Source organism: Urocitellus parryii, chromosome 10, assembly GCF_045843805.1.
Source record: "Urocitellus parryii isolate mUroPar1 chromosome 10, mUroPar1.hap1, whole genome shotgun sequence".
In the NCBI taxonomy this organism is placed as follows: Eukaryota; Metazoa; Chordata; class Mammalia; order Rodentia; family Sciuridae; genus Urocitellus; species Urocitellus parryii.
Genome location: NC_135540.1, coordinates 116,165,263 through 116,189,585, shown reverse-complemented (window position 1 = coordinate 116,189,585; position 24,323 = coordinate 116,165,263). Strand labels below are relative to the sequence as shown.

At 40.0% G+C, this 24,323-nt stretch overlaps 1 protein-coding gene across 1 annotated transcript in view; it reads left to right on the top strand.

Moving 5' to 3' along the window:
• The first annotated feature begins 8,874 nt into the window (after positions 1-8,874).
• Pgm2 (phosphoglucomutase 2) overlaps positions 8,875-24,323 on the top strand; it is a 32,759-nt gene continuing 17,310 nt past the window's right edge. The window contains exons 1-6 of the mRNA XM_026385908.2: positions 8,875-8,998; positions 12,439-12,606; positions 16,731-16,837; positions 18,106-18,190; positions 20,129-20,212; positions 20,340-20,533. Of these exons, the coding sequence (XP_026241693.1) occupies positions 8,948-8,998; positions 12,439-12,606; positions 16,731-16,837; positions 18,106-18,190; positions 20,129-20,212; positions 20,340-20,533 (689 nt within the window). The 5' untranslated portion in view covers positions 8,875-8,947. The remainder of the gene's footprint in view (positions 8,999-12,438; positions 12,607-16,730; positions 16,838-18,105; positions 18,191-20,128; positions 20,213-20,339; positions 20,534-24,323) is intronic.

The following is a 24,323-nucleotide window of genomic DNA, read 5'->3' as shown; positions in this document are numbered from 1 at the left end:
GACACTTGTCTTGAAATCTCGTTTTGGCAGGCAAGGGGCGGGTGGGGCGGGAGTGCGTGACAACTACACACCATGAGAGGAAAGGGAACACAAGCAGCCCTGGTATTCAATTTTTAATGATCAGAAAGCCTAGTGGGAACTGAAGTACAAGGAATTATTAAAATGAATAATGAGAGTAAATTGGCCGATTTCGTGAATGTAATGAAAATGGGCATAAATAATAGATATTTTAAATTTTCACAAAGGAAGTCCATTAAATTCCAGCTGATCTGCAGAAACGTTCACTGTTGGTGTACTTTGGGTTTATGGCCAGCAATGAGTGTACTGATAAAGTCTATTGGTACATTATTTACTCATTTTTTAATCAGCCTTGAAATTAGGCCACTAGAGAAGGGTGACTAGCAGTTCAATTTTCTTTGTTAAATTCAGGGAGCTTATCAGGTTTTAGAGAAAAAGTTGACATGATTTTATACCTGTATATTATATTATTACTATATTTTGATTTATTCTTCATAGATGGAAGGAAACCAACCCAGTGATTCATTCTTCAACATGTATTATGAGCCCCACATCGTCCTAGATCAGAAAAAAAAGAGCAAGAAAAACAGTATTTTAAAAAATCATTTATAACATCATGGCACACAGTGACAAAACATTTGAAGAAAAATAGACTAAAAGGGCTCACTAGAACGTTTTTTAGGAAACTCAGAAACCAGATATAAAAATACAGCCATTATCAAAAATTAAATTGTATAAAACTACAAGTAAGTACATTATGTTAAAAACATAACAAATGCCTCAAATTCACCATTTTCTGTTTTGTTTACTACCTGTTAGCATTAACAATACTCTTTATGTTCCAGGCATGTGTTGCATAATGACTAGACAGGTTTAGAGAGATGTGTCTTTAGGTGATTTCATCATTGGGTGAACATCCAAGGATTTACTTACACAAACCTAGATTTTATAGCCTACGCTGCACCCAGACTATAAGGAATAAATATACATATATACTCCATGATATGTATATTCCATAATAGTGTGTGTGTGTGTGTGTGTGTGTGTGTGTGTGTGTTTTATTGTTCCTAGGGCCATGAAGAGCTTGAAATTAAATCAAGCACAAGAAGAAATGATGCGATCAGGAGTGGAGGTAGACACAAGATTTGTGGGGCTGCTGCCAAAATAACAAAATGCAGCACAGCTATTTCACCTATTTACAGAAAAAAAAAATTGGGGGGATGTGGGATACTGAGGATTGAATCCAGGGATATACTCTACTCTAAGCTACATCCCCACTCCTATTTATTTATTTATTTATTTATTTATTTATTTGAGACAAGGTCTCTTTATGTTGCTCTTCTGACCCTTCTGCTTCAGTCTCCCAAGTTGCTGGGACTATAGGAATGTGCCACCAAGCTGATTAAACTTTTTTTTTTTTAGTGTCGAGGAGCACTAGGGATTAAACCTAGGGATGCTTTGCCACTAAGCTACTTCCCCAGCTCTTTTTGTTTTTTTATTTTGAGACAGGGTCTCACTAACTTGCTGAGGCTGGCTTTGAACTTGTGATCCTCCTTCCTCAACTTCCCTAGTTGCTGGGATTACAGATGTGCACTACCATGCCTGGCTATGTTTTTTGCAGTTTGGGGGGTAACCAGGGATTGGACTCAGGGGCACTCAACCACTGAGCTACATCCCCAGCCCTATTTTGCACTTTATTTAGAGACAGAGTCTCGCTGAGTTGCTTAGTGCCTCACCATTGCTGAGGGCTGGCTTTGAACTTGCAATCCTCCTGTCTCAGCCTCCTGAGGTGCTGGGACTATAGGCGTGCACTACCGCATCAGGCTTACTTTTTTTTTTATAATAAGTAAAATGAATATTCTAAAATAATGATAATAGTATAGTAAATACATAAAGCAATTACATAGTTAATATCATTATGGAGTATTCAGTAATTCACATAATTGTATGTGGCAGATGCTTATTTCCAGCTGCACAATAACCTTGTTCACAGCAGCATCACCACAAACAGGTGAGTAGCATCTGGCACTGTGACATTCAGTGATTACTATGACATGAGGCCAAAGGAATTTTTCAAATCCATTATAATCTTATGAACCCACCATTGTATATGAGATCCATTCTTGATAAATATTGCTGTCATCTATTATTTCTCTTTGTTAAAAATATCAGATAATGGTATGACACTCTGATTTTTTGTTTGATGATGTCACACGGTAACTTGAAATAAGCCATGATGGATTCATTTATACCATGGAAATAGGCAGGATTTTTTTTTTTTAAATCTCAGATAGTTAATTGTTAAACATTTACTAGCACTTTTTGGAAGAGAAGCCTTTATGATTAACTGATATTTAAGCAAAGGCCTGAATGAAATTTGCACATTTGTCACTGGAACATCGGGAGAGAGCAATGCAGGTCCAGGCCTTAGACCAGCACTTGCTTGACACATGCAATGACTGGACCAGAGAACTTCAGGGCTGATCTCAGTGAGGGAGACAACCAGGTTGGGGAACATATGTAGTAGAACTGTGAGGCCCAGGTAGAAGGCACAGATCTTATCCTAAGTGCATAGTGAAGCCATGGGAAGATTGAAAACAGAGAGGGATGTGGTCTGATCTATATGACTCACAATCATGCCGTTGTATGGAGGAACATAGTTGGTTCTATCCTTAGAGGAGAATGGATTGTTTTATCAAGTGGAGGTTCTAAACTTCAGCTAAAATTGAAATGACTAATTATTATTCCTGCCAGGTACATTGGTGCATGGCTATAATCCCAGAGACTCAGGAGGCCAAGAAAGGAGGATTGAAAGTTCAAAGCTAGCCAGGGAAAATTATCTAGACCCTGTTTCAAAAATTAAAAATGGGGTTGGTGGGATGATAGGAAATAAGATGTGAGTGGCAGTGACATGTGCCACTTCCAGGAAGAAGCTTTTAAGAGACATTTTGTGTTCCCCACACTTTGATCATTCCACAGTTACTGCGGAGGCCACATGATAGAGGCCTCCTGATCCCTGAGGGACTGTGTGCAATACAGCATCCACTTACTTTGGTCATATAACAGGATTTTCTTTGACTAAATCCTGAAATTCACAGATAAATTTCTTACTTTAGCTTAGTCTATCCTAATACAGAATGTCAAACCAGTAGCACTTTCCTAATAATACCCAACTTCTATGGGCCACTTACTCTGCCAAACACTGTGTTAATTAAGCCTTTTACATGTACTTTCTCATTTAAGCCACATCACTCCTACGAGGTGGACACAACTATTGCTTCCATTTTTGAAACAAGAAAACTGGGGCCAATAGAGGTTAAATGACTTCCCAGGGTTCCCCAAGAAATCAAGGGTAAAACCAACATCAGGTCCCAGATACCTGACATTAGAGTCTTGTGACATTTCCCATATGAGAAAAGAACCAATAGCTGTTCAACTATATTTATCTTTTTAGGCATTTATTGGACACTTACAATGCTAGGCTCTAGATAGACAAAGAAAAACAAGATAGCATTGCTGTCCTCCAAGAGTTCACAGTACAGTGAGGGAAAGACCACAAGAGAGAATTATAATAAAATGAATTTATAGGAAATACAGGAGAGAGAGAGAGGAACAGGCTGAATCAGCAAAATCCAGAGTAGAGACATCCTACAGGACAGGTGAGCCAGTGTCTTTGACAAGGAAATTGCAAGATAATTGAGGCAGAACCTACAGATTAAAGGAGACCTAACAGACTTAGCAACCTAGCTCCTGATTCAAGCAAACTGGAAAAGAAAATCAAGACTCAATAGATAATCCGAAATTTGAACACTAAATAGACAATTGATTATATTAAGGAATTATTAACTTTAATGTTAAAAATTGTAGGTGAGATAATGGTCTTGTGATCAATGTCTTTGCATTTCAGAAATACATGCCAAAATATTAGCTGAGCTGGGTGTGGTGGCACACACCTGTAACCCCAGCGACTTGAGAGGCTGAAGTCCTGACAGAGGATCATAAACTAAAGGCCAGCCTGAGCAACTTGTGAGACCCTGTCTCAAAATATAAATATATAAAAAAAAAGAACTGAGGATGAAGATCAGTAGTAGAGTACCCCTGAGTTCAGTCCCTAGTACCACACACACAAATCACTCTTGAAAACAAAATATTTGTAGCCAAAATGATGCTATGTCTGGAACCTTCTTCAGAGAAAATACAGGAGGGGCAAATAGGCAGATGAAGCAGGACTGCTCACGGATGGATCATTGTTGAGCTGCATGATGGTTACATGGAGATTGATTTAGTAAATATTTGAAACTTTCCAAAATAAAAAGTGTTAGAAGAACTGTCCCTGGGCTGGACACAGAGGAACTAAAAAATTGCTGACAAGGTGTTTGGAAATGTTGGGAAGGCTTCCAAGGATATTGAGACATCCACCTGAAAAAGAATTCTTAGGCCGAGAGGGAGCCTGCACAAACAAATCTAGTTATTTTGAGCATCAGCTCACATTATCAATGTCAGAGATGGTTAATATTTGCTTTTCATCAAGAGAAGGCTGTTATCACATGGTAACAGACTACAAGAGTTCATGGAACTTCCTTCTATGGGCCTGTGTAGAAATGAGCTGAGTAGAGCAGGGGACTGAGTATTGGATGAGGAAATCAGGAGACTCAGGGTGAGATTCTGGCTATGTTATCAGCCAGCAGTGTGTCTTGGAGATAGGTTCAAATTTTCTGTGAATCTATACCTCATCTATAAAACAGGAAGTCTGAATTCTTCCCTAAGGATCCTTCCTGGTTTTGTCTACTATTCAATGTGGGGAATCAGCAACTTCAAGATACAGTAGGATCATTGTCAGAAACCAATAAACCTCCATGGTTGGACACCCCCCCGAATGTCAACCCCCCCCACCCCAACATGACTTTGGAGAGACTTCTGCTTCACATGGGAAGCAGGTGGCAGTAATTCACTATTGTGCAACATATTTCAGCACAGGGCTTAAGATCTGGGTGCAGTCTCAGTATGGCAGGAGAATTTATTTACAGTCTGGCAACTTCCTTGTTAGAAGTTTCTTGCCGCTTGAAAATCTTACTTGCTTTCTTTTCTTGGTTTGATAAAGAAATATTGAGAAACCTGCCTCTTGGTGTCTCTGATGAGGTCTAAGCTGTTTGATTGGACATAACTCTGGTCTGCAAATTTCTAATATAACAAGATGTGTTGCCAGGTGCTGTGGCACACACCTGCAATCCCAGCAACCCAAGAGGCTGAGGCAAGAGGATTGAGAGTTCAAAATCAGCCTCAGCAGATTAGCAAGGCACTTAGTAACTGAGCAAGACCCTGTCTCTAAATAAAATATAAAAAAGGGCTGGGGATGTGGCTTAGTAGTTAAGCACCCCTGGATTCACTCCATGGTACCAATAAATAAATTAATTAATTAACTAAATGGTGTCAAAACATCTCCTTGCTAACCTGACTCTACACGACTTTTGACCCCTAGCAGAGACTCAGGGGCAACCACTCCATTTATCACGGAGGGACTCATATGCATGCTGAGGCCTGGGACTGCTCATTTTTAGACACCTGGCCCCACACCCACCATGGGAGAAGGTGGGAATCTGAGAGCACTCTGGCAAGTAAGTGGTAAGTAGTCCCTGCCTGGTCTCTGTGCCCTACAATTTCTGCCCCAGTGTAACTGAGAAGAACATTGGTCAGGTGCAGAGAAAGCAGAAAGCCCAAGTGGAGCAGACTGCAGAGTGAAGGATGGGGAAGCCAAGACCATCCATTTGCTATAGTTTGAATGTGCTCCCCCAAAGTTCATGTGTTGGAAACATAATTGTCAGAGTAATTTTGATCCTGAACTTGCAAGACTCTGGAACTATGAGTTAAATAGACATCTTTCTAAATTACCTAGCCTCTGGGACTCAGTTATAGCAACAGAAACTGGACTAAGAGGGGCTGGGGGTGTGGCTCAAGTGGTAGGGCGCTCGCCTGGCATGCGTCCGGCCCGGGTTTGATCCTTAGCACCACATACAAACAAAGATGTTGTGTCCGCTGAAAACTAAAAAAAAAATAAATATTAAAAAAAAGAAACTGGACTAAGAAAGCCTCTTCTTTTCTTCTTCTCTGTGCAAGGGAATGACCACACTTGCCAGGCCGCCTCCCAGACTTTAACCACATCCTCCTTCTTGTCTCTACTCAAGCTGCAAATGCTCAGAGAAACTTCCTGACCAGGGCAGCCTCTGCCAACCTGGGATCTCCTTGCTTCTTTTCCTGAAATTTTTTCAGTTGATTATTATGAATTAACTTCTATGACTATATGATTAATATGCCTTTTACATTACACTTAAATGATATTATAGATCCTGGAGATATATATATATATATATATATATATATATATATATATATATATCCTGGATATATATATATATATATATATATATATATATATATTTTCTTTTTACAATTTAAGTAGAACAAACAGGAAATGCACTATTCATAAAATTGCAGCTCAGTAAATTACTACACATGAACACACCACTGTGACCTTCACCCAGGTCAAAAAATGGAACAAGTCCAGAATCCCAGAGAGCAGTCTTCCTCTTTACCAAGGAAACTTCTCTAGATGGCCATAGACTGCATTTGCCTCCTTTTTAGATTTTGATCTTAAGACTTTGAAAAATTGTCATACAACTTAATTCAGTGACATTTACCTTTATAGTGCACAGTTCTGAGTTTTGATCAATCCATGGAGTTGTGCAACCACTACCTCAATCACACTGAAACACCTCCACCACCCCCAAAATGTCTTTGTGCCCTCTATAGTCAACTCCATCTCCACTCCCAGCTTTTGAAAACCACTGATTTGTTTTCTGACCTTATAATTTCACCTGTTCCAGAATTTCATACAAGTTAAATGATTAAAAATTTTTTTGGTGGGGGGTGGAAAAGTAGGGAGGATGGTTTTGTTTCCTCCACTTAACATAATGTTTATGAGATTCATCCATGATGTTGTGTATAACTATATAATTGCTATATAATTGCTGTATAACTATATAATTCAGCCTCCTGAATTACTGTAATTTATTTGTACAACTTGGTTTGAATATACCACCATGTATTTATCCATACTATTGTTGGTGGACATTTGGGTTGTGTCCAGGTTGGGGCTTTTATAATTAATGCTGCCAGGAATAGTCTTGCACATGCTTTTTCACGCTGAGATACTGCATCTTTCAGGCTTAGTGGTCCTATCATCAGGAAGAGGTACTCCTATGTTGGTTTCTAGAGCTTCATTTTACCTTTCACACCTAAAGTGACACCTGACCTGGAATTCAGGTGTGAGGTGAGTGTTGAGTTTCTTTTTTCTTTTTCCTGTGTGGATTTCCAGGTCATCTAGCCCTATGAACTGAAGACAGTCCTTTCCCATGCTCTGCAGTGCTGCCTCTGAAATAAACTGCACATGCACAGGTAGCCTCATTTCTGGACCCTCCATTCTGTTCCACCAGTCTACTTTTCTTAACACTTTAATTTTGTTCGTTTTCAAGATTTTTCTACTCTTTGGTTTCTTTTTATTTCCCTTTCCTATTCTTTTTTTCCCTATCTTTTCTTTCTCTTCTCCTTCTTCCTTTTTTTTTTTTTTTTTTGTATTAGGGATTGAACCCAGAGTGCTTTTCCACTGAGCTATATCCCCAGTCCAGTCCCTTTTATTGATTAATTTATTTTTATTTTGAGACAGTCTTGTTGAGTTGCTGAGGCTGGCCTCTAACTTGTGATTCTCTTGTGTCAGCCTCCTGAATTACAGGAATTACAAGCCTGTGCCACCCCACCCAGTCATTTGATCTCAACCTTTTGAATTCCTGTTACAGAGCAAGAGCCCCACTGCAGAGCTGAGGCAACCACAGTGGTCAGTTACTGGTTCTTATAATGACACCTAAAAGATTTCAGACATGTAGCTCAGAGTAGCAGGCATAAGTTTATTAGACAGTCTAGGAAAAGGAGAAAAGGGGACACTCTCAAGGGAAAGAGTGGGTCCTCTCGGAAGGAAAAGGACAGTGTGCACCTTCTGCCCTCCAGTTTTCTTGGGGCTCACAGATAAGTTTCCAGGGGGTGCTGCCCAGGTCCACCTCTTGGCTTCTGACAGCAGCATTGTCTTAGATTTCCAAGTTCCCAGGTGTGTGATTTTATCCCATGGAGATTGTACTATTATAATGATGTGCTAAAGATCTAAGGCAACTCTTAGGCCTCCTCTGACCCATTTTGATTGGAAATTGGAGATTCTATGGTTAGGGGGCTTTGCCTAGCTCCCTGACTTCTGGAATCTGGTCTGTGTAAAGATCACAAAACCTCTCCTCTTCAGAGTAACTGTACTTATGGGCAGGGAGGAGAATTGGGGCCTGCATTTCTCTTGCAAACAACGGATTGTTTGCTGAAGAATGCAACAAGGAATTTTTTAAAAGAAAGCATGCTGGGGGTCAGCACAGTCGCCCTGGTTTATAGAATTATCCCCTTACCCTCATGTTCCCACTGTTCACGTCTGTCTTACTTATTATTTCTATATGATTTTTAGGCTCCTATCAGGGTGTACTCATCCACGTGCCTGGCGCACAGGAGGAACTCAACCTATAGCTATCGCATGAATGCAGGTCTCGGGAGCTCTCAGAGATGATGGCAAAAAAGTTTTCACGCGCCAGCTGCTACCACAGACCCCCACTCCCAACTCCCGGAGCCGCATCTGCCAACCGCAAGACAAGAAGCTGCACGCAGCAGGCTGTGCGTCACTTTCCTCCAGCTGTGCGGCTGGCTGCTCCGCGGTGTCCCCGCCCTCCGGCCCCGCCCCGCCCCGCCCCGCCCCTCCGGAAGGGTCGTCCGGCCTCTTGCAGTCAGCAGTGGCCGCGCAGGAACCTTGGTGGCGACTACACCGGCATTAGGAGGCAGCGGTATAGGCATGGACGCCCGGCTGGAGCAGGAGACCGCCCAGTGGCTGCGCTGGGACAAGGTGAGAGGCGAGCGGGACCGAGGGCGCCGGAGGGGGTGCTGGTTCCTCCCCAGGCGCGGCGCCGCGTTTCCTGCAGCGAGCGCGGGTGCCCGAGCTTCCTTCCTTCCCTCCCCTGCCAGCCTTCCCGCCGCCAGTCCCAGGAAAGATACGGATACGGCGGCCACCAGCCTCCCCGGTTCCTGCTGGCATGTGGCAGCATTCAGATTAGTCCCGTAAAGGTTGTCCCCAAACCAGGCCAGCCATCTGGCCGGCCTGGACTGCAGGATGAGCCCGGGAGGTTCGAATGCCGCAGGACGTTGAGAAGCGCACGCCTTCTGTCACTCACACCCGCTCATCCTCTGCAGTGGGCTGTGCAGCCCCACCGATCCAAAATAGTCCCTCCTATTCCTTTCGACTCTGGGAACTTTGCAGAGTAATGTTCCGATCCGCCTTTCCTTGGGGCTTTCTTACAAACAGGGCCCTTCCGAGTGGACCTGGCTGGCTCAGGAGTTCCCAGACAAGGACCCCTTTGGACATAGCGTCACTTTTTCTGTTTACACTCTTAGAACAGAGAGTTGGGACCCAGCTCTGGACAGCACTTCCTCTTTCCTAACTTCAGTCTGTCTTTTGTTATCTGTTCCTTCAGGGTGCTGTTGTTTGCCCAGAACATTTCTCTGCTTTCTTCTGCTGAGTTTGTATCTTATATTATAAAAGCTGTTTGGGGTCTAGGGTCTCACATTATTGCTTCTGTTATGTAACTTACATAGAAAAGCTTCCCTAATTCCTAAGAGTAACTTATTTCTAATACTGATTCTAAATTGCCAGTTCTTTTCCATAGTGCTTCCTGCAATTGGAAGCAGCAACAACTAAACAAACAAACAAAAATAAAACAAAAAACACTTGTACTATCTATGTCCAGGGCTGACTTCAGTGGGTGGTGACACGGTGCACTTGGACAGGATGTGATCCCAGAAGAGCCTGTTCTTAATGTCATGTTCTGCTGGCTTGTCTTCAGATTCTTAATTGTTGAACAGTTTCATTTGTAGTTGTTGAATCATTTTCATTTTGTGCTAGGTTCCTGAAAATTATTTAGCCAGTGCTGGCTGCTCTCACTTCCTGGTTTTAGTGCCTGAACAGAGTCCTGGCACACAGTAGATGCCTGACATATTTGTTGAATGAATGAATCCAGGAGACTGCAATCCAGTGAGAGGGGCCCTGTCTTTTTCTTTACTTGCCATTCTCTGGCTCCTGTGTATGAAAAGTCAGCAAATCCCATTTCCAGGATGCTATTTACAACTCCTTATAGGAACTTTTCTTTTCTGGAAAAAATAATTTTTTGATTCTTAAGGGAAGGAAAATGTTTCCATTTCTGATAACTTAGTAACTGCAGTATACATACAGCATTCTTTTAAAGTCAGAATTTGTCATTCATTTTTCCATAAAACTTTCCCTTTGAGGAAAAATAAAATATAATTTCTACAAAATGATGCATCCTGACAGAGATGGTAGCCTTGCTGGGTAGAAGTGAAAGGGATGTTGTCTTTTTATTTATTTATTTTTAAATTTTCACCCATCCTTGATGCTCTTTTCCTCTCTTTTTCTTCTTTGACTTGACTCAGGCACCTCACCAGCCCATTCATGGAACTCCCACCAGCAAAAAGCATTGCAGCTGCAGGTCTGATACCATGCAAGGCTGGGGAAGCAGCCTCTGCATTTCCATTGTACCTTCATCCCTGTCCTTTTCCTGGATATTAGTTTTGGTCACTCCCAGCGGCGATTCTCATCTCTGCTGCCCTCTGACTTTTCATTATCTCTCTGTCTGCTTTGTTTCTCTCAGGCTACTGGGTCCTTTATAGATATCCAAGGCCAATTAAGATTAACCACATCTACACTATGAATGAGAGAATCACTGGATATTGATGTGACTGTGAAGTCTAGGTTTTCTCATCCACTCAACAGATATTTATTGAGCCTCTTTTATGTACCAGTTCTGAGCCCTTCCTTGGGGGCACCTGACAATTTGATGGGTAAGATAATAGTATGTATGGCTTTTAATCAAAAAAGGGGGGTTGTAGGCGATTTCTGTTGAATCTGGAACAGTCTGGAAAGATGGGCATAATTCCAGGAAGTCAAGGTTTTATTGCAATAGCATTTCAAAGTTTATGTGGTCACATCTTGCCTAAGTGCTCATCTAAATGGGTAATAACTATAAAATAGAAGTGAAGTGCTATCTATTTCCCGAAACTCTTAATTTAAAAGTCTGATGGGGAATTAATGTGATTGTCATTATTTTTCTCCAGTCTTAACATTTTCTACAACTGTTGTACAAAGAAATAGGGCAATGTATAATGAACTTAAGTTATTCATGGTAGTATCTGTTTGAAGCAATTAATGTAATAGAAAAGGAGCTAGGTTAATGCCCATAATATACTTTAAGCAAGAAACTCAATTTCTGTACTATAAAACACTATGCAAGGTGGGGGTGGGGGTTGTAGCTCAGTGGTAGAGCACTTGCCTAGCATGTTTGAGGCACTAAGTTTGATCTCCAGCACCACATAAAAATAAATAAATAAAATAAAGGTATTGTGTTCATCTACAACTAAAAATAATTTTTAAAAAATTTAAAAAACACTTGAAAGTCTTCCATCTCTTGCTTACTTCTAGGAGTTAGTACAAGATTCAAATTTAATCAGTTATATGAACACCTTGTACAACTTATAAAGCACTGTAGAATATTTGGTTTTGATTTATATTGTATACTCTATCACTCCTTGGAAAAATTTGAGGACAATATGGAAGAAAATGAACATTTAGTTATATAAGTGCCAAGTGGAGAAAGACATTTTTCATTAATTTAATTTAAAACCTTAAAAAATTTATCAGGGAAGTTCTATATTGTTTGAAGGTTAAAGATAGGGAACCTGAAAATGTAAGAAGCTAGATAACCTACCCACGCACATGGAGTTGGTAAGTGATGTGACTTGAATCCCACTCTGGGTCTTCCATTTCTCTAAATATGCTTGCCCTGATAAAGAAAATAATACTTTATAACATCAAACCAACTTTCTATTTCAGACTTCGAAATCATCAAAAAATTGGAAAGCCTATATGTATGTATTTTTTCCCCAGAGATTAGAATGGTTGTGGTTTCTTTTTGTTGTTTTTGTTCTTTTTTGTACTGAGGATGGAACCAGGGGCACTTTACCACTGAGCTACATCCCCAGCCCTTTTTATTTTTCATTTTGAGAAAAGGTGTCACTAAGTTGCTGAGGCTAGCTTTGAACTTGTGATCGACCTGCCTCAGCCTCCTGAGTTGCTGGGATTTTAGGTGTATACCATCATGCCCAACTGGATTTTTGCTCTTTTTTGGGTTTTTGTTGTTTTGGGGACTTTTTTTTATTGCAGGCTTTTCATTCTTATTCATCTGGATGTATCTTTTATATATATTTCTTTTTTTGCAGAATCCTTTAACTTTGGAGTCAGTGAAACAACTAATTGCAGAAGGTAATATGGAAGAACTTCAGAAATGTTTTGGGGCCCGAATGGAGTTTGGGACAGCTGGCCTTCGAGCTCCCATGGGAGCAGGGATTTCTCATATGAATGATTTGACCATCATTCAGACTACACAGGTACCACGTTTTTATAATTCCTAGTTACTTTTTTTGTGGGGGAGCAGGATACCAGGGATTGAACTCAGGGGCACTTGACCCCTAAGCCACACCCCCAGCCCTATTTTGTGTTTTATTTAGAGACAGGGTCTCACTGAATTGCTTAGTGTCTCGCTTTTGCTGAGGCTGTCTTTCAACTCGTGATCCTCCTGTCTCAGCCTCCCAAGCTGCTGGGATTATAGGCTTGTGCCACTGCACCTGAGTAATTCCTAGTTACTCTTAATGTATCCCCTGGCTCCTTTTGTATTTGACAGACCCAATTTGTTTTACATGTGGACATGTTTGTGGACTTAGCTAGTGCAAGGAGTCAGCACCATTTACTTTATCAAGTAAGGCTTGTGCAGTTGGTCAAAGCAATTTGTTTTAAAACTCATTTTGCCTTTCATCTATCCGTCCATCCATTCACTTAACAGATTTATTGAGTGTACCTACTATGTTCCAAACATTGAGGATGTATTAATGACTAAAACAGATTCCCTCATGGTGATTCTGTTGCAGTACAAGACCACCTACTAAGCTGACTTTCAAGGTCTTATTTTTACCATGGTTAAATAGATGCTAGTGATGAAAGGTCCTGCTAGAGTTATCAAGAGCCTATTTTATTTAGTTTTAACTTGTATTAAATTGAATGAAATTTTCACTGGTTGAATTTATTACTGAATTCCCTTACCTCGATTTGTGATGTTCATTGTCAAAGTTAAAACCCAACTTTTAGGAATAGAAATGAGGAATGTGACAAAACAGAAGAGCTGCCACTGAGAACTGGGAGGAGGGTTATTGAGAAAAATGAAGTAGAACAGCTTTTTCCATTTCTTCAACTCCTTAGATTTGTTAAGAATGAACATTCCACCTAGCACCAGAAGAAAATAAAATAAATTAAGAAACATTACCTTAATTCTGGGAAAGCCAAGGCTAGAAAAATTGCCTAACATTGATAACATGTGCCTCACATATATAGCCCTGTGTAAAAGGCAGAGTCGGGCATGTTCTAGTGAAATCCAATGAGGAAAATTTATCTAAGGAATAAGCCTTGGGAACCCTGGCCACAAACTTACTAAGCTACAGGCCTCTCTTTGATGTTTTTGGAGAGAAGGCTTAGGAGGTGGTATGCATGGGAATCCTTTTCCAGTGTAGGTATGGCCCCTGAATGAGATCACTTTTTGTTTCAGTTACTAAGGCTGTAGAATAAATCACCCAAAATACAGCGGTTTAACATAACCACCACATTTATCTTGCCCACAGATCTCCAGTTTGAGGAGAGCTCCATGTAGACATCTCTTCTCTGCTCCTCTTGGCATTATCTGAGCCAGTTTTGGAGTATGGAATAAATTGTGGTATTCTTCACTCACATAACTGAAGCTATTGCTGGTGTAGACTGGGATCACTAGGGCTGGAACACCTACATGTAAAAGCCTTATTGACTTTAATGACTAAGTTTGAAAGCCTCACAGAATTACTTTCACCATATCCCATCTGTTAAAAGGAAGGCTGCTCATACTCAAGGAGAGGGAATGTAGAAACCTACTTCTCATTGGAAGAAGGTCACTGTCAGATCATGGGCTGGGATATATTGCCATGATGGGTTGCACCTGCTATTGTGGACATGTTTGTGGACATTGTTAGGAGATCTCAGGATTCTCAATGAACCAAAAGCTTTTTCTCCACTATCCATTATATCTAGTTTTCAAGAATGAGTAAGTGCATCTGCAAGTAAGTCTTAGAACTTATCTCACCTACTTTCCCCTAGAAGAATTAGTTTTTTCTGAGGATAGATCCTGTTTATAGTTAAGAGTCCTATAAAATCAAGATGAATAGATATTTTAAAGGTCATCTGATTCAGCCAGTCACCTCTTGGAACACTCTTTGCAAACTTACCACTCAAAAAGTGATCTTCTAGCCATGTGGGAATACTTACAACAGGAGGTGAGGACCACAGGGTTAAGAAAGTTTTATGGGAGCAGCAGGAACATCTTTAACTTCAGGAGTAGTTCTAACCTTGGAGGAAAGAAAATTCCCAGAACAGCCCCCTCAACCTTCCACCTCAGCTGTAAGGAGCATTCCCCAGGGAGAATGCGGATGTACAGCCATATTGGTTCCTTATCCTCTAAAATTTGCCTGGTTTGATATATGTGAGTCAAGAACATTTCAAAATCACAGGGCAGAGGCTGAAGGAAAGTTTCTGTGTTATTTGCCTCATTGACAGAGACTATCATTTCTTTTGGACAGTTGATTTGTGTCTCTTTTATGCTGCTTGTGATCCTTGAGCTTAAATTAATTAATCTAGCTATGACTTATCAGAGATGGAGAACACACTGCCCTCTGAAATAGCCCAGTCTATCTCTGGAACATTCCCATTAAGAGAAGGTTTCAAGGCGGGGTGTGGTGGCACATGCCTGTAATCCCAGCAGCTGAAAAGGCTGAGTCAGGAGGATCAAGAGTTCAAAACCAGCCTCAGCAACTTAGAGAGGCCCTAAGCAATTCAGTGAGACCCTGTCTCTAAATAAAACATTTCCAAAAAAGGACCGGGGAATGTAGCTAAGTGGTTAAGCATCCCTGTGTTCAATCCTTGGTGCCCCCCTCAACAAAAAAAGGGTATCATTATTTTGAACCAAAATCTTTCTGTAGCTTATAAGTATTGATCATAATTCTACTTTTTTTAAAGTCAGAAAAACAAGTTTCCTTCTTGTGTTTTATAATAACTTTTCAGTTCTGAAAACCTCCCTCATCCCCAGTGACTCATTTGTCTAGAATAAACATCCTTTTCTCTTGGCCATTCCCTCAAATTCTCATGCTCAGTAGGCCCAGAGATTTTTAGAGAATTTGGAGATACAAGGATTTGGAATAAGGCTGCATGCTTTTTTGCCCGCTTAACCACTGAGGAACAATACAGGTTGACTAGGAAAAGTGACGGGTGCTATTGCTCTTAGAGTATTAGGAGTCTACATGCCTTCTAGGGGCCCATAAAATCAATACCCATGTATCCTAATTTTCTTGAATCACTGAACCTTAGAAGATGTGCCTAATGCAGTATGTCTGTCAGGGGAAACTAAAGCAATCCTACATTGATACTGCTTTAGCAATAGACTGGGAAGTATCTCCTTAACCAAAATAAGAATTATAGTTATTTTTACAAGACTTTCTCTAATTGAAGTGAAGTAAGTAATATGAACCATCATTATTACAAAACCAGAGATCTCTTTGCTCTATAATAATATCCAGTAAACTGCATCTTGAATTCCAAGTTCACTGTTTTTTCAATCTTCTGTATTTGAGAGTGATGTGATATCACTCTATCACTGGGGTGCAGGAGTCGTGTACACTATCAGGTCTGGGTAGGTGGTGAGAGCCCCAAACGACACAATTTTTATTTGTTCTAATTGGTTATGCCCTATATTTGGACTGATTATGGCCTCCTTTAGACTTTTGGAAAATAATATCCCAAATAAACAAAACTGATTTTGATCACTTGATTTTCAAAGAGAAAGGAATACAGGCTTTGCAGGAAAATAAGAATTAGAACTGTGCTCTTAGTGACATATACTTGGTATTGGATTCTCCACATTTTGCATTCATTCTTATGACAGCCCTGTGTGGTAGGAACTGTTACTCCTGTTTTACAGAAGAGGAACTGAGGTGTCGAAATGTTACCAAACTTGTCAGTTGCTCATTGGTAGCAGAGTGAAGTACAAATCCGGGTTCTGGCTCCAGGCATGTGCTTTAACCCTCTCATTGAACCACCTCTCACCAGACCTTGGGACAAAACCAGGCTGTCTTACTTACATGCCTGAAACTGGGCAAGTCACTGTGCCTCTCTGAGCTACCATTTTTCTACCTATGAAATGCAGTTTCTTGGCAGAATTGATTTGGGGTTAGAGATAATAGGTACTAAGTACCTGAAACAGTGCCTGGTACACATAGATAATAAATAAAGCTATTGATTTCCAGTTGTTCGCCTAATTTTTTTTTCTCCCTCTGCTACAATATTCTCCTATAAAAGTAAAAAAAAAATGTAATTTGGTGCTAACTTTTCTATATCATATGTATGAAAAGGATGTGTTAAAACACATGCTCTTTTGTGTCTTTAGGGATTTTGTAGATACCTGGAAGAGCAGTTCAGTGACCTGAAGCAGAGGGGCGTTGTCATCAGCTTTGACGCCCGAGCTCATCCATCCAGTGGAGGGAGCAGCAGAAGGTACTGTGACATTTTTTAGGAAACAGTCTTTTGATAGTTCACTTTGCAGTTTATTTTTTTTTTTTTAACATTTCAGTAGATTGACTTTAAATACATTCATTAGCTACGTTGCTTAACAATAAAAGTGATGAGTGAACTTTCTTTGCAACTTTTAAAAATTCTGGCTCCAGATTTGAGTTAAGAAAATAAATGACTTTGACAATTTAGAAAGTAATCCCTATCTAAGGGGAAGAAAAATTTTCAAATGGCAATATTATTTCTCCCTCTTGCTTGCTTGCTTTTATGTATATTTTTTTCTTCCACTATTCACAAGTCTTATGGTCCCCTTCCCATTCTTGAACACCCATCTCAGGCTGCATTTTTATAATATTCCCTAATCAGTGGGACTCTCTTCCGTAGCTGTAGTGAATAATGATGACAGTAGTGATGATAGGAATAGCAGTCATCATTTCGAGTGCTGGTTGTGCACCAGGCTTTCATGTATTTACTCTTTGAATCCTCACAACAACCTGGAAGGTACTTATGAGATCCCTTGGTCTCCTTGGGGGATTGGTCCCAAGACCCCTCCAGATACCAGAACCTGTGGATGTTCAAGTCCCTTCTATAAAATGATGGAGTATTTGCATATAACCTATGCACCACCTCCCATATACATTAAATGAACTCTCCATTACTATAATACCTAATCAATGTCAATGCTATGTAAGTAGTAGTTATACTGCATCATCTGGGGAATAATAACAAGAATGAAAGTCTGCAGGTGTTCAGTACAAACACAGCCATGCTAGGCCTCATCATGTAGCCCGTGTAAGCAACATCATGACATTTTCAATTCACAGTCATTGAAATCTTTCCCCCATGTGACAACTGAAAATGTCTCCATTTCAGATGTCCTGTGGCGGGTGGAATTACTATTCCTCGGTAGGTGTTTGTGGAATCCTTAATGAGGCAGAATCAGAAGAACAGGGCAGCAGAAACCCTGACAGCTGTTGCTTTTAAGTTGACACATGCTCAGATGCTGAGTGACCGTTGGTCGTGGGGCACATTGCCTGGCCGTTCTTGGCTTTCGTCTCATTTCTGTAAAACAGTGGAATGGAATGAGATGACTTGTAAGGCTTTACTGCTCCATGCCAATGTAAATATTTGGGAGAAACATTTTCCTTGCTCCTTCTGCTGTGTGCAGCCTAAAGAAGGGTTCCAAGTTCATTTACTTCACCCACATCCCTGACGACCGAATTTCCTTTTCTTCCTCATCCCTGGGTTTCTAGGTTTGCGCGACTTGCTGCAACTACCTTTATCAGCCAGGGGATTCCTGTGCACCTCTTTTCTGATATAACCCCAACGCCCTTTGTGGTAAGCACCATTTCCTTTTCTAATTTCCTGTCACAGGATCCGGGATGGGACTTGGCTGAATTTTAGTCTTCAGCGCTGTTGGGATTCAGGTATTTCAGTGACGGAATTGCACCTCTTCTTTTATCAGGCCACCTATTTTATCTATTTTATCTCCAGGAAAGTTTACCCAAATCCTAATAATCTTCTAGTATTCAACACTGGATTCATCAGAGTTGATTTTTTTTTTTAGGTGTGATTTTCCTTTTGCTTGCATTCTAATAATATTTTAGTAAGTAAGCAAAATGGTTTTTGTTTGTCTGGTTTTTAATTTGGTGTAGATCTTTTTCCCCCACTATCATAATAAGGAAACTTTTTGGGTCTTGAATCTGAATTCACTTCAAACCCTGTCTTATTATTTTTTTTAATTTTAAATTTATTTATGTTTTTCTAATTTGTTGTACATGACAGCAGAATGATGACTTACATGAATATTTTTGACAAGATGGTGTACAAATGAAATACCAGTCCCTTGTAGATTGAATGAAATCCTTAATGAAGCAGAATCTAAAGAACAGGGCACCAGGGACTGGGAGAGCTGTTGCTTTTAAGTAGACAGAACTGAGCTGAGCCAGATGCTGAGAGTATTTTCTTAGAACTAGCGGTTTCTTGCATCAGGTAGAAATGTGAGTGTGTTCGTGCAGAAGTAAGTCTGCTCATTTGTGTTTGCTGTCTCCAGGACACTGACAGATAGCTGCAGCACCTCCTGGGTTATAAATAACCCACCCAGCAGACACTGGCGTATTTCACATCCAGATGTTGTTCACGTTTTGTTGTTTGGTGGGAAAATTATACTTCATTAAACATCCTAATTATCTTCTGTAGCAAGTGTTAGTAACTATTATTTTTGTGTCAGGCATAAAATAAATGAGTGTCTCCTATTCATTTTCCTGATTATGGAGTAGTTCTGACCTTTTCTTCATACCAGGGACATCTAAGGAATGTGACGTAACTTCTGAGAGCAGACAAATGCAGTAACTCTTGTTAGGAAAGTGGAAGGGGACAGATGATTCGAATCTCAGCTTGCCTGTGGGTAGTCCATCTCATTTGCAGCCATAGGGGGTATCATCCAACCCCTCTCCTTTATTTTGGAAGTAGTCTTGTAAAGAAGGAGCAACATTGAAATAGAAGGGAGGGATGTTTAACCCTGGGAGAGAGAGAAATGAGCAACCTGTAAGGGCACTGTCCGTTTCCTCAGCCTCTCCCTTAAAAGCAAATGAGAAAGAGGAGAAGGAAATCACTTGGAGGGAATAAATTGAATATTTGAACTTATGTCCTGAGCAAAAGCTTTAGAAGAATATGGAACGGAGCTTTAGGTGAACTTTTTTTTTTCTGGGGGAGGGGTACTGGGGATTGACCCCAGGGCACTCAACCACTGAGCTGCATCCCCAGATCACCCCGCCCCCCTGCACTTTTTAAAATATTTTATTGAGAGACAGGGTCTTACTAAGTTGCTTAGGGCCTCTGTAATTTGCTGAGACTGGCTTTGAACTTGTGATCCTCCTGCTTCAGCCTCCCAAGCCACTGGTATTACAGGTGTGCACCACCGTGCCTAGCCTAGACCATCTTTTCTTAGAAGAATTTTCTAGCTCTACCAAATAGAAGGTGGAAAGAGAAGGCAGATCCTAGGAAAGTACTTAACTTTCTTTTTAGGACACACATCCTGGGATTTTGGGCAGCCAGTTAGTTCCTAAGCTATCTAGTTCCAAGCCAGTTAGTTCTAGTTGGAAGGGGGGGAACTTGTGTACACTGTTTGGGTATAGAACAAAAATATCGAGTGACACATTCTGATACTTACATTTATTAAATGGGGACTAAATTGGCACAAGTAATATATAATATGCATTTCAAGTCTGTTGAATTTTTTATTAAAAACTCTTCTCGTCTCCTGTTCTCTTATAGCCCTACACAGTATCACATTTGAAGCTTTGCGCTGGAATTATGATCACTGCCTCCCACAATCCAAAGCAGGATAATGGCTATAAGGTGGGTTTTTCTCTCCCCTCATTGTCCTTTATCAGAATCCTGAACCCACGCTGTTCTGGCACTGAGGTGATGGCTCCTCTGTCTGCATTCACCCTCACCCTCCCGAATACATCCCCGGCTTCTCTAGGTTTATTGGGACAACGGAGCCCAGATCATCTCTCCTCATGATAAAGGGATTTCTCAAGCTATTGAAGAAAACCTCGAGCCCTGGCCTCAAGCTTGGGATGACTCCTTAATTGATGACAGTCCCCTCCTTCACAACCCCAGTGCCTCCATCAATGCCAGCTACTTCGAAGACCTTAAAAAATACTGTTTTCACAGGTAAGTGGATTGTGTCTTCACTGACCTTAAGAGAGTTAAGTCAGTGCAATTCAGCAAACTCTATCAATTTCCACTGAGTTGTTTGTTCTCTTGAGTTGCTGCATATCCTATAGCTGTATCCTGTGGGTCAGGGGTTGTCAACTTTTATTAAAGGGACAGATAGTAAATACTCTCAGGCTGTGCAGGATACCCGGACTCTCTCAGCTACTCTCAACCACTGAGCTGCATCCCCAGATCATCCCGCCCCCCTGCACTTTTTAAAATATTTTATTGAGAGACAGGGTCTTACTAAGTTGCTTAGGGCATCTGTAATTTGCTGAGGGAGGAAGCACACTGCAGATGTCCCTTCAGGGAAGCAGTGCAAATGTGACCCGTGTTCCCAAACACTTACAAAATGAGGTGGCCAGCCCACGGGCCACAGTCTATTGAGCTGTGACATAGGTGTGATGTACATGTACATGTACATGCATGTGTACAAATATATATGTGTATATACACATATATATACAAACAAATAGGTGCAGTGAACTTTAGACACAGGGTCAGGACAGAGACTAACATAGGAAGGTGCCCACAGCAAACTGACTGGGTGGTAAAAGTCACAAAACAAGCTACACATACACTATATTGTTATTTATGATTTTGAAATACCCATGTATGCATTCACATATACACAGAAAATTTCTCTCTCTCTCGATATATATATATATATATATATGCATTCATACATATATATGTACGTGTATATATATATGTATACACACATACACACACACATATATTTTTGAAAACTTGAAGAAGAGATTCACAGAGGAAATACTGACATTTTTATTATCCTTAGAGAAATTTTCTGTGCATAGGCAAGCATATACACATGTACTTCAAAATTATAAATACCAATATAGTATGTGCTTAGCTTGTTCTGTAACTGTTGCCACCCAGTTATTTTGCTGTGGGCACCTTTCTGTGTTAGTCCCAGTCTATCGTGACCCTGTGTTCTCAAGGTCATTGCACCCATTCATTTAGCCCTGTGACACAGACTCAATCATTTTAGTTGCTAAGCAATGTAGCTGGGTGGCAGTGTTCTCCTTCAATAGTGTGCTGTAGGTCCCAGTACTCCTGATTCTCCCTCAGCAAGGAATCACTGCTTTAAGAAGCTGAATCCCTGGGTTATCTCTAATATTATACTTTTGGGGCATCTGGGTATGGTGGCTTCAGTAGAGGATGTGCCCCCCCAATCCCATCTAAGGGGAGCAGCCAGACGGTAGAATGTCACTCTTAGCTGTGACATGTGGGTCCAAGTTGCCAATCATAGCAATATTTTTCTCCCTGAGGGAAAATTGTCAATTTCTAACTTTTGAGGACCATTGTTTCCCTGGTGAATAACCAAGCAAAAGGCATCTGTGAACCTTACCTCTGACCCGCTAATGCAACTTCACAGAGTTTACAGTGTTTTGTTACTCCAGGTAGCATGAAGTGAACCTCGGTGCACATTGCTTGTGTGTGTGTGTGTGTGTGTATCCGTGTATCCATCAAATAACTTTCTGAGGCCAGCCTGGGCAACTCAGTGAGACCTTGTCTCAAAATAAAATTTAAAAAGTTCTGGTAGTAAATCAATCCAGTATCCGCCCCCCAACACACACACACACACACACACACACACACAAAATTGTACATGCAATACAAAGTTGATAGTTAACAAATAGCCCTCCAAAAATGTTATAGCAGTTGACAATTCCACCAACAGTACATGTTAAAAGTATATGACCCCATAAAATCTCTTTTTTTTTGATTTGCTAGATGGGAGTGATATCACTTGTATTTGCATTCTTTTATGAATAAACTATTTATTAACCTATATTTTTCTATGTATTTGTTAATATTTTGTACTTAGAAAGCTGTTTTGTTTATAAAGAAAGCTAGTATTCTGTTGTTATTTTCTAAATTTTTTTTTCCTTTTTTTGTGGTGCTAGGGATCATCCCAGGGCCTCGCAAATTATCTACCACTGAGACATATTTCCAGCTCTGGAATTTTCTAATTGAAATTTTTTGTTGAACTTTAAAAATATTTTTTGTGGGCTGGGGATGTGGCTCAAACAGTAGCGCGCTCGCCTGGCATGCGTGCGGCCTGGGTTCGATCCTCAGCACCATATACAAAAAACAAAAGGTGTTGTGTCCTCCGAAAACTAAAAAATAAATATTAAAAAACAATTCTCTCTCTCTCTCTCTCTCTCTCTTTAAAAAAACAAAACAAAAAAATATATTTTTTTGTTAATATTATATCTATCTTCTAATATATAGCTTCTGAGTTTTATGTCATACTTTGAGAAAAAGACTTTCTCTACACCAAGATTATAAGAAAGTCTCCTTATTTTTTCCTATAATTTTTGAGTTTACATTTTATAATAGTGAGTCTTTGAGTCATTGGTGATTTTTAATTTTGTATGGGATATGAAATAGAAAAGTAGCTGTGGTTTTTGTTTTTATTTTTGTTTTCTGAAAGGTTTGCAGTTATACAAGCCATAAATTGAAGAATGCATCTTTTTTTGGATGGATTGGAAATGTCAATTCTAGGAATCATTTTCTGATATTAATTGAATGGTTCTTATGTATAGATAATTGTTGTAGTTCCTTCACTTACAATCTCATTTTAATTCTCCCAGCAAAGTGTAAAAGTAGATTCTGGTGTTTTTCAGGGTTATAGATGAGAGAGCAGATGGGTTAAGCAATACCCAGCATTCACATAGCTTAGAAGTGGCAGAACTCCAGGATTTAATTCAGAGTCTCACTCCAGAGCACGTTAACCACTAAACCCTACTGCTTCTCATACGTACAATTTTCCCAGTTGAAACTTAATTAGCTTCTATACTCTTTGTTATGTTCTTCTTTTTTTTTAAGTTGTCAATGGAATTTTATTTTATTTATTGATACGTGATGCTGAGAATCAAACCCAGTGCCTCACACATGCTAAGCAAGTGCTATGCCACTGAGCTACACCCCTAGCCCTGTTCTGTTCTTTTTATCTGCCTTTTATATCTAGTGCCAAACTGTTTAATTACTATAGCTTTGTAATGTACTTTAATATCCAAAAGTTTTTTTAGCTTTGTCCTCCCTGATCTTTGCATACTTCTTTTTCCAGATGCATTTTTTAAGTATATGCTTATGTTAAACCACCATCCTTTTAGAGAAAACCTTGTACATTTATTCATTGCCAAAACAAACAGATAATAACTTAAGCTTCTAGCAGTCAGAACATCGGAAGTTGTCAACTTCTCTGAAACTTCTGCAAATTTTTATTTTTATTTTTATAGTTATTCTCTCTCTATTGAATTTCTAGGTCATGACACTCTCAAACAGGATTGTTACTTGGCAAAGAAAAAGTTTTTATTTTTTTACATTTTTACATATGGCATAATTCATCACAATTTGTTGAAAGAGACGTTTTAAAGTCATTTCTGAAGCTAATAAAGAATATATGGAGCCCCTGATCCCAGCTCAGGCATTGCTGTGATCAGCACCCATGGGACCAACTGTGTGTCTCGTCCTGAAAAATGAGCTGAGCTTCTTTCTTGTGTCTTCCTCTGAATGTGAAAGCTGTGCCATAGAATATAATAGTCAGAAAGTAGTCAGATTTTCAGAGTAAAATTTAAATTTGTGTATGTCACGGGGAGATATATGTGTTTAGGGAGAGTGTAGATAAGTTTTGGTTCTTCTTTTAAATGAAAGTGGAGAGTTGTTCACTTTTCTTGTACATCCTAAATTGCATTAATTTCTTACATTCTGAAGAATA